An 11153-nucleotide genomic window follows, 5' to 3' on the forward strand; every position below is an offset into this window, starting at 1 on the left:
TTTACTGCGGCACCCATCATTTAGTAATATAATAATATATAATAATAGTTTTTGCTCTTTAAGCCAATATGTGTTACATATGCAGTGATTCTCATTTGGGGCATTTATTTGACGCCGGAACGTTTTAAAACCCAAATGTGATGCAAATGTAACATAAATATGAACAAATATGCTTCATTGTTAATCTTTAGACAATTATTTTTCATATATCATGAATAAATACAGGTTATTGACACATTTCTATTATTACGTAGGGGAGCTTTATTTTGAAACATCTCGCAATTTCGTGAGCCGGAAGTACTTTTTTAGTGTTGCTAATGAGACGCTGATTGCAATCGGAAAAATGGCAGCGCACAAGTGCAATATTATTATGCTGGCGTTCGTTCTTTGTGGATTAACATATGTGTTTGTTAGAGCGGACATAGAAGACACAAATCATGTGAAAGATGCTGAAAGCGGGGCCGTTGATATTGCACCGAAGACGAATATAGGCGCGTCACTGCAATCAACTAAAACCGAGGACCAAACCCAGGCCGCGGAAGAGGAGAGGCAATGGGAGGCCGAAACGAATCCCGCAGATGCCCCAAGCGACAACAAAGCTGACCATGTCCATGATACCATGCAACACCTTGCCAGTCGTCCAGCACCGTATGCAAAAGACCAAACCCAAGAGGCAGCGGAAGAGGAGAGGCAATGGGAGGCTACCGAGGTCAAAGAAGCTGACCATGTCCCTGACACCATGCAAACCCCAGACGTCCCTCCACCAACGCCCGCAAAAGATCAGTTTCAGGAAGAGTTGGTGATCAGACCATTGCATTCTGGGGATATCTACGCCAGCTTCCAGTTCCGCACCATGTGGGATACAGACTTCTTACGAGGAAGTAAAGGTAGATAATGTGGTTTAATATGCTGTGTGGGTCAATCACATCATTTATCAAGTAGTCACACAGGGACACCACCAGTCGTCAGTGCATATCCAGCACAGGAGGTTGGTAGCATCAAAATTGGGAAGGAAAGGCTCGTGGTAAGTACAGGAACAGGAGCAGAGTAAGTGAAATGCTATCAAAGACATGGTTTCCATGTGTTTGATGCCATTCCTTCCGCTCCGTTCCAGCCATTATTATGAGCCGTCCTCCCCTCAGCAGCCTCCACTGAATTTGTCATGGTCCTGTAGACCCACAGAGCAGGTGCTTGTTCCAGCCCAGCACTAAACATTTTATTCAACCAATCAAGAGCTTGATGAGTTGAATAGTTGAACCAGGTGTCTTATTGCTGCTGTGCTATGTTGACTGTAGCTGTGCATTCATTGTCATCAGTACATATGACCTAGGCCTAATTTGTATGAGGTATGTCCAGTGCACACTTTTGGGAGATTATAGGCCTAGATCTGGTACGTGCACACCCCTAAACTCAAGGATGGATTTTATGAACTACAAATCAAGTCAACAAATTAGTGTTCTATGAAACTCACTGTTTCCTCCCAAATGTTCATTTTCAGTCTCCCACTACCGACTCTTCCCAAAGTCGCTGGGCCAGGTGATTTCAAAGTTCTCTGTGCGTGAGCTCCACATCTCCTTCACTCAGGGCTACTGGAGGACAATGCAGTGGGGCCAGCCATTCCTACCATCGCCCCCTGGTGCTGAACTGTGGGTATGGTTCCAGGACACTGTCACTGAGTGAGTGTATATAATATACTGTGTATTTATTTATCTTTACAAGTTCACTTTCTTTATTGTCGAAGCTAATGGAGTAGCTTCAGATCTGTTGAATCATTGTTAGTCGGTTCTGGTGTCAACGAGAGCTGTATGAATACATATGTGTGGCTCTAGGGTTGTTCATATGATTTGAATCACTTTTTGGCTGTACCCCTTTTGATTTGAACGAAACAGCCATACATTTTTTGCCCATGGTAGAAGTTGTCAAAGTGACTTCAAATAGATAAACTCAACCATTTATATTTTTCAGTAATGAAGACACTGTTGATGTATCATGGTGGGGTATGCAAAATGGTTCAAATTTGAGCACCTCTATCTCCTGACTGTTTTGGCATTCAGTTCCAAAAAGTCCCTTTCTGACTACTTCTACCATGGGCAAACATGTATGGAAGGTTTCTTTCAAATCAAAAGGGGTGCTGTCAGAAAGTGATTGAATTCATATGGAACGAGCCTGTAGTCTCACCCATTTTGTAAACTATGACTGCTATTATTTGGTCCATTAAGTCTTCGCCCATGAACATATCACATTTGACAGGCATGTCTTTCTTGTGACTGATTGCAGATACTACAGTTCTCGGCATTAAAGTGATATAGTTGTCTATTAAAGGGAATGTCCACTGAAGTGAATGATCCAGTGCCTTCAGAAAGTATTCACACCCCTTGACCTTTTACACATTTTGTTGTTACAAAATGGGAGTAAAATGGATTTAATAGTTTTTTTTTTGTTTTTGTCAATGATATACACAAAATAATTTTTTACATTTGTATTAATGGAAAATAAAACTATCTTGTTTTATATAAGTGTTAAATCACCTTTGGCAGCGATTACAGCTGTGATTCTTTCTGGTAAGTCTGAGCTTCGCACACTTGGATTGTACAATATTTGCCCATTTTATTATTTTTAAAAAGTGTCAAGATCTGTCAAGTTGGTTGTTGGTCATTGCTAGACAGACATTTTTAACTCTTGCCATATATTTTCAAGACACATTTTGTTTTTAAAGTCAACTTTAACTCAGGAACATTCAATGTCAACTTGCTAAGCAACTCCAGTGTATATTTGGCCTTGTGTTTTAGGTTATTGTCCTGCTGAAAGGTGAATTTATCTCCCAGTGTCTGTTGGAAAGCAGACTAAACCAGGTTTTCCTCTAGTATTTTGCCTGTGCTTAGCTCTGTTTCTTTTTATCCTAAAAAAAGCTGTCATGTGTTGTTGGATTTTCCCTACACATAACGCTTTGTATCCAGGACATAAAGTACATTTCTTCGTCACATTTTTTGCAGTTTTACTTTAGTGACTTATTGCAAACAGGATGCATGTTTTGTAATATTTGTATTCTGTACAGGCTTCCTTCTTTTCACTCTGTCATTTATGTTAGCATTGTGGAGTAGGCCTAACTACAATTTTGTTGATCCATCCTCCATTATCTTTTGTCGGAGTCATTAACCTGTCAAGGTATAGGGGGCAGTATTTTAGATTTCGGATGAAAAGCGTGCCCAAATTAAACTGGTTATTACTCTGGCCCAGAAACTAGAATATGCATATTATTAGTAGAGTTGGATAGAAAACACTCTGAAGTTTCTAAAACGGTTTGAATGGTGTCTGTGAGTATAACAGAACTCATATGGCAGGCAAAAACCTGAGAAAAATCCAACCAGGAAGTGGAAAGTCTGAGAATTGTAGTTCTTCTTTTGATTCTCTATCGAAACTACAGTGTCTGTGGGGTCACGTTGCACTTCCTAAGGCTTCCATTGGCTGTCAACAGCCTTCAGAAAGTTCTTTCAGCATTCTCCTGTCACTGGGCAGAGTATAGTAGCTCAGTCAATCAGTGGACTGCCTGAGGACAAAGAGATTGGATATGCGCGATCCTGCGAGCACGCCGTTCCTTCTTTTTCTTCTTGAATGAATATGCTATTGTCCGGTTGGAATATTATTGCAATTTTACATAAAAAATACTATAAAGATTGATTTTAAACAGCGTTTGACATGCTTCTAAGAACGGTAATGGAACATTTAGACTTTTCGTCTCTGGTACCGCGTTATGCCTTTGGATAGTGCTCTGTACGCACGAACAAAACGGAGGTATTTGGACATAAATATGGATTATTTCGAACAAAAACAACATTTCTTGTGGAAGTAGCAGTCCTGGGAGTGCATTCTGACGAAGATCAGCAAAGGTAAGAGAATATTTATAATACTAATTCTGAGTTTAGGTGACACCGAACTTGGCAGGTGTCTGTATAGCTTGCTGTGATGGCGAGCTATGTACTCAGAATATTGAAAAATGTGCTTTCTCTGTAAAGCTATTTTAAAATCTGACACAGCGGTTGCATAAAGGAGTACTGTATCTATAATCCTTAAAATAATTGTTATGTACTTTGTCAACATTTATGATGAGTATTTTTGTAAATTGATGTGCACATTCACCGGTAGGTTTGGTGGGAATACATTTTCTGAACATCACGCGCCAATGTAAAATGCTGTTTTTGGATATAAATATGAACTTTATCAAACAAAACATACATGTATTGTGTAACATGATGTCCTAGGAGTGTCATCTGATGAAGATCGTCAAAGGTTAGTGCTGTGTTTTGGGTTTTTGTGACACGTCCTTGCATGGAAAATGGCTGTGTGGTTATTTTTGTCTATGTACTCTCCTTACATAATCTAATGTTTTGCTTTCGCTGTAAAGCCTTTTTGAAATCGGACAATGTGGTTGGATTAATGAGAAGTTTATCTTTAAAATGGTGTAAAATAGTCGTATGTTTGAGAAATTGAAATTATGATATTTTTGCTGTTTTTTATTTCGCGCCACGCAATATCACTGGCTGTTGAATAGTGTGGGACGGTCACGTCCCACCTTGCCCAGAGAGGTTAAACTCTGTAGCTGTTTTAAAATCACCATTGACCTCCTGGTGAAATCCCTGAGTGGTTTCCTTCCATTCCAGCAACTGATTTACGAAGGTTGCCTATGTCTTTGTAGTGACTGGGTGTATTGTTACACCATTCAAAGTGTAAAATGAATAACTGCACCATGCTCAAAGGGATATTCAATGTCTGCTTTTTCTTTTTACCCATCTTCCTTATAAGTGTCCTTGTTTGTGAACCATAGGACAACCTCCCTGGGCTTTGTGGTTGAATCTGTGCTTCAAATTCACTGTTCACCTTGGACCTTAAAGATAATTGTATGTGTGGGGTACACCGATAGGGTAGTGATTTTAAACATGTTAAACACTATTTTTGCACATAGTGAGTCCATGCAACTTATTACGTGACTTGTTAAGCACATTTGTAATCCTGAACTTTAGGCTTGTCATAACAAAAGGGTTGCGTACTTATTGGCTGAAGACATTTCAGCTTTTCATTTTTTTAATTCATTTGTAAACATGTATAAAAACACAATTCCACTTTCACATTATGGGGTATTGTATGTAGATCAGTGACACAATTTTAAATTCAGGCTGTAACGCAACAAAATGTGAAAAAAAATCAAGGTGTGAATTATTTCTGAAGGCACTGTAACTGTACCATTCGTTTTGATCCTTCGCCTTAGTGTGGACGATGCCTGGAAGGAGCTGACCAACGTTCTCTCAGGGATCTTCTGTGCCTCCCTGAACTTCATTGACTCCACCAACACGGTGCAGCCCAGTGCCTCCTTCAAACCTCTAGGCTTGGGCAACGGTAAGTTTCCTCACACTCGACAGTCTCTACAGTAGCTAGCCTACCTCTGAACTGAGAGCAGTGTTCATAAAGCACCAGAGTGAAACGGGTACCATCTGTAATTGTTCAGTAAGGAACACTTCTACGGTGTGACAATGAATATGACCCAGTGCCAACCAATGCTTTGTCGTTATGTCAAACTGAAAAGACAATGCCATGAGTCTTTACAGCAGGTGTGGGCAATCCTATGGCTGGTATGGGGGGAGTTTTTACTCAAGCCAAGCGGTAAAACACCTCATTCAACTACCAAACTAATCATATTCAGGTTTGCATCTTGGCTAGAATATAAGCCTGCAATCTTACCAGCCCTGGTGGGGTAAGATTCCTACTCCTGAACAGAGAGCAGTGCTTTAGAACAGCCATATTGTACTCAAAAGGAATCCAAAATAAGTTAGTTAAAGATGTGAAACACTACGGTAGTGATGTGACTCTCCATAATGTCTCGTCTGTTGATTTGTCATCTCATGTACCTTGTATGTGTCCTCTAATCAGTAACAGACCAGCGCTTCCTCCGCTATGCCGTGTTGCCGCGGGAGATCGTCTGTACTGAGAACCTGACTCCGTGGAAGAAACTCCTTCCCTGTGGCTCCAAGGTACCTGTCTGTCTTATGTTTGATGCTCTTATGAAAGTTGCATATAGCCAAAGCTTTAGACTTTAGTACAATACATCTGAAATCTGCCACAACTCCTATGTGTGCAATGGCTTCCTTCTTGGCTTATGTGTATGGCTTTGGGTGGTTATTTTTGTTATCCTTTTATTGTAGTTGACTTTGTGTGTGTGGTGATTAACCATGTCTTTCATGTTTCCCCTCTCTTTCCACTAGGCTGGTCTGGCAGTCCTGATGAAGTCTGAGAAACTCTTCCACAGCAGCTTCCACTCCCAGGCTCTACACTTCAGACCTGTGTGTCAGGTAATACAGTCTGTAGTGTACATACACTACCGGTCAAAAGTTTTAGAACACCTCATTAATCTAAACGCAATACCCCATAATCACAAAGATACAAATGTCCCTTTTTCAGGACCGTGTCTTTCAAAGATAATTTGTAAAAATCCAGATCTTCATTGTAAAGGGTTTTAACACTATTTCCATTGCTTGTTCAGTGAACCATAAACAATTAATGAACATGCACCTGTGGAACGGTCGTTAAGACACTAACAGCTTACAGACGGTAGGCAATTAAGGTCACAGTTATGAAAACGTAGGACACTAAAGAGGCCTTTCTACTGACTCTGAAAAACACCAAGAGAAAGATGCCCAAGGTCCCTGCTCATCTGTGTGAATGTGCCTTGGGCATGCTGCAAGGAGGCATGAGGACTGCAGGTGTGGCCAATAAATTGCAATGTCCGTACTGTGTGACGCCTAAGACTTAGCTACAGGGATACGGGACGGACAGCTGATCGTCCTCGCAGTGGCAGAACACATGTAACAACACCTGCACAGGAATGGTACATCCAAACATTACACCTGCCGGACAGGTACAGGATGGCAATAACTGCCGGAGTTACACCAGGAACGCACAATCCCTCCATCAGTGCTCAGACTGTCCGCAATAGGCTGAGAGAGGCTGGACTGAGGGCTTGAAGGCCTGTTGTAAGGCATTCATGTTTATCGTCGAAGGAATGAGCGTTACACTGAGGCCTGTACTTTGGAGCGGGATTGATTTGGAGGTGGAGGGTCCGTCATGGTCTGGGGCGGTGTGTCACACAGCATCATCAGACTGAGCTTGTTGCAGGCAATCTCAACACTGTGCGTTACAGGGAAGACATCCTCCTCCCTCATGTGGTACCCTTCCTGCAGGCTCATCCTGACATGACCATCTAGCATGACAATGCCACCAGCTATACTGCTCATTCTGTGCGTGATTTCCTGCAATACCGGAATGTCAGTGTTCTGCCATGGCCAGCGAAGAGCCCGGATCTCAATCCCATTGAGCAAGTCTGGGATCTGTTGGATCGGAGGTTGAGGACTAGGGCCAGCCCTCCAGAAATGTCCTGGAACTTGCAGGTGCATTGGTGGAAGAGGGGGGTAACATCTCACAAATCTGGTGCAGTCCATGAGTAGGAGATGCACTGCAGTACTGAATGCAGTTGGTGGCCACACCAGATGCTAACTGTTACTTTTGGTTTTGACCCCACCCCCCCTTTGTCCACGGACACATTATTCCATTTCTGTTAGTCACATGTCTGTCGAACTTGTTCAGTTTGTCTGTTGTTGAATCTTGTTATGTTCATACGTGTGTGTGTGTGTGTGTGTGTGTGTGTGTGTGTGTGTATATAGTTGAAGTCGGAAGTTTAAATACATCTTAGCCAAATACATTTAAACTCAGTTTTTCACAGTTCCTGACGTTTAATCCAAGTAAAAATTCCCTGTCCTAGGTTAGTTAGATCACCACTTTAATATAAGAAGGTGAAATGTCAGAATAATAGTAGAGAAAATGATTTATTTCAGCTTTTATTTCTTTCATCACATTTCCAGTGGGTCAGAAGTTTACATGCATGCAATTAGTATTTGGTAGCATTGCCTTTAAATTGTTTAACTTGGGTCAAATGTTTTGGATAGCCTTCCACAAGCTTCACACAATAAGTTGGGGGAATTTTGGCCCATTCCTCCTGACAGAGCTGGTGTAACGGAGTCAGGTTTGTAGGCCTCCTTGCTCGCACACGTTTTTTTCAGTTCTGCCCACAAATTTAATATAGGATTGAGGTCAGGGCTTTGTGATGGTCACTCCAATAGCTTGACTTTGTTGTGCTTAAGCCATTTTGCCACAACTTTGGAAGTATGCTTTGGGTCCTTTTCCATTTGGAAGACCCATTTGTGACTAAGCTTTAACTTCCTGACTGATGTCTTGAGATGTTACTTCAATATATATCCACATAATTTCCTTTCCTCATGATGCCATCTATTTTGTGAAGTGCGCCAGTCCCTCCTGCAGCAAAGCACATGATGCTGCCACCCGGGTGCTTCACGGTTGGGATGGTGTTTTTTGGCATGCAAGCCTCCCCCTTTTCCCTCTAAACATAACGATGGTCATTATGGCCAAACCGTTCTATTATTGTTTCATCAGACCAGAGGACGTTTCTCCAAAAAGTACGATCTTTGTCCCCATGTGCAGTTGCAAACCGTAGTCTGGCTATTTTATGGCGGTTTTGGAGCAGTGGCTTCTTCCTTGCTGAGCGGCCTTTCAGGTTATGTCGATAAAGGACTGGTTTTACTGTGGATATAGATTATTTTGTACCTGTTTCCTCCAGCATCTTCACAAGGTCCTTTGCTGTTGTTCTGGGATTGATTTGCACATTTCGCATCAAAGTACATTCATCTCTAGGAGACAGAACGCATCTCCTTCATGAGCGGATTGACTGCTGCGTGGTCCCATGGTGTTTATACTTGCGTACTATTGTTTGTACAGATGAACGTGGTACCTTCAGGCGTTTGGAAATTGCTCCCAAGGATGAACCTGACTTGTGGAGGTCTGCATTTTTTTTCTGAGGTCTTGGCTGATTTATTTTGATTTTCCCATGATGTCATGCAAAGAGGCACTGAGTTTGAAGGTAGGCCTTGAAATAAATCCACAGGCACACCTCCTATTGACTCAAATGATGTCAATTAGCCTATCAGAAGCTTCTAAAGCCATGACATCCTTTTCTGGAGTTTTCCAAGCTGTTTAAGGGCACAGTCAACTTAGTGTATGTAAACTTCTGACCCACTGGAATTGTGATTAAGTGAAATAATCTGTCTGTAAACAATTGTTGTAAAAATAGCTTGTCATGCACAAAGTAGATGTCTTAACCGACTTGCCAAAACTATAGTTTGTTAACAAGAAATTTGTGGAGTGGTTGAAAAACGTGTTTTAATGACTCCAACTTAAGTGTATGTTAACTTCTGACTTCACGTGTGTATGTATGTGTGTGTCCTATCTATATCTATCTATCTATCTATCTATCTATCTATCTATCTATCTATCTATCTCAAAAGTTTAGACACCTACTCATTCAAGGGTTTTTCTTTATTTTTACTATTTTCTACATTGTAAAATAATTGTGACGGCATCAAAACTATGAAATAACACACATGGAATCATGTAATAACCTAAAGTTTTAAGCTAATTTAAAATATATTTGAGATTCTTCAAATGGCCACCCTTTGCCTTGATGACAGCTTTGCACACTCTTGGCATTCTCTCAACCAGCTTCACCTGGCATGCTTTTCCAACAGTCTTGAAGCAGTTCCCACATATGCTGAGCAGTTGTTGGCTGCTTTTCCTTCACTCTGCAGTCCGACTGTCGTTTCTCTGCTTATTTTAGCTGTTCTTGCCATAAAATGGACTTGGTCTTTTACTAAATAAGGCTATCTTCTGTATGCCCCCCTATCTTGTCACAAAACAACTGATTGGTTCAAACGCATAAAGAAGGAAAGAAATTCCACAATTTAACTTTTAAGAAGGCACACCTGTTAATTGAAATGCTTTCCAGGTGGCAACCTCATGAAGCTGGTTGAGAGAATGCCAAGATTGTGCAGAGCTGGATTGAAGGATCTCAAATGTAAAATATATTTTGATTTGTTTAACACTTTTATGGTTACTACAAGATTCCATATGTGTTATTTCATAGTTCTGATATCTTCACTATCATTCTACAATGTGGAAAGTAGTAAAAATAAAGAAAAACCCTTGAATGAGTAGGTGTGTCCAAAATTATGACTGGTAATAAATATATATATATATTACACACACACAGAGAGAAGCAATACAACTGGCCTTCTGTAGACTAGTTGAGTATCTGGAGCATCGGCATTTGGGTTCGATTACAGGCTCAAAATGGCCAGAAACAAATAACTTTCTTTTGAAACTCGTCAGTCTAGTCGTGTTCTGAGAAATGAAGGCTATTCCATGCAAGAAACTGAAGATCTCGTACAACGCTGTGTAATACTCCCTTCACAGAACAACACAAACTGTCTCTAACCAGAATAGAAAGAGGAGTGGTAGGACCCAGTGCACAACTGAGCAGGAGGACAAGTACATTAGAGTGTCTAGTATGAGAAACAGACACCAAGTCCTCAACTGGCAGCTTCATTAAATAGTAGCCGCAAAACACCAATCTCAATGTCAACATTGAAGAGGCGACTCCGGGGTGCTGGCCTTCTAGGCAGAGTTGCAAAGAAAAAGCCATATGTCAGACTGGCCAATAAAAATAAAAGATTAAGATGGGCAAATGAACACAGACACTGGACAGAGTCGCCTCTTCACTTTTGACGTTGAGACAGGTGTTTTGCGGGTACTATTTAATGAAGCTGCCAGTTGAGGAATTTTTTTGTAGATTTACTTTTCAAATAACCGAATGTGTGAGGTTTTAATTTGAATTAAGGTGAAAAGGCCATTCTTGAACATGTGTTGAGACATTTTTACTAATCTGCTAGAGAACCACTTCTGATTTAAGTATAACTTTTGTGTGAGGTCTAATGCCCTCCGAATTTCTGCCCTCCGAATTCAAATTAATTATATAAATAGGCCCGTTTTTAATTTTGTCTGGCTTGCCGTTCCAAATAAAATATACTTTTTTTTGCTCATATCATTTAAAAAACAAGTCGCTAGCTGTAGGCAAGGCCATAAGCAAATAGGTAAACTGGGATATGACTAAAGAGTTAAATCAGGGTGAATTCTTTCCACAAATAGATAGATCTTGCTACCATGGAAAGGAAAATAACTATCTATTTGTGGTAACTTTC

General features: G+C 40.8%; 1 protein-coding gene across 2 annotated transcripts in view; it reads left to right on the forward strand.

Moving 5' to 3' along the window:
- Positions 1-296: 296 nt before the first annotated feature.
- The window catches only part of pigt (phosphatidylinositol glycan anchor biosynthesis, class T), a 42795-nt gene continuing 31938 nt past the window's right edge, over positions 297-11153 (forward strand). The window contains exons 1-5 of one of the 2 annotated variants that reach the window (XM_014136553.2): positions 297-887; positions 1499-1676; positions 5264-5391; positions 5923-6023; positions 6255-6341. In XM_014136553.2, coding sequence (XP_013992028.2) covers positions 344-887; positions 1499-1676; positions 5264-5391; positions 5923-6023; positions 6255-6341 — 1038 coding nt within the window. In that variant the 5' untranslated portion in view covers positions 297-343. The remainder of the gene's footprint in view (positions 888-1498; positions 1677-5263; positions 5392-5922; positions 6024-6254; positions 6342-11153) is intronic. The other variant, XM_014136552.3, reaches the window with a different exon arrangement.

The sequence above is a fragment of the Salmo salar genome, chromosome 13 (genome assembly GCF_965601325.2).
Source record: "Salmo salar chromosome 13, fSalSal1, whole genome shotgun sequence".
Classification (NCBI taxonomy): domain Eukaryota; kingdom Metazoa; phylum Chordata; class Actinopteri; order Salmoniformes; family Salmonidae; genus Salmo; species Salmo salar.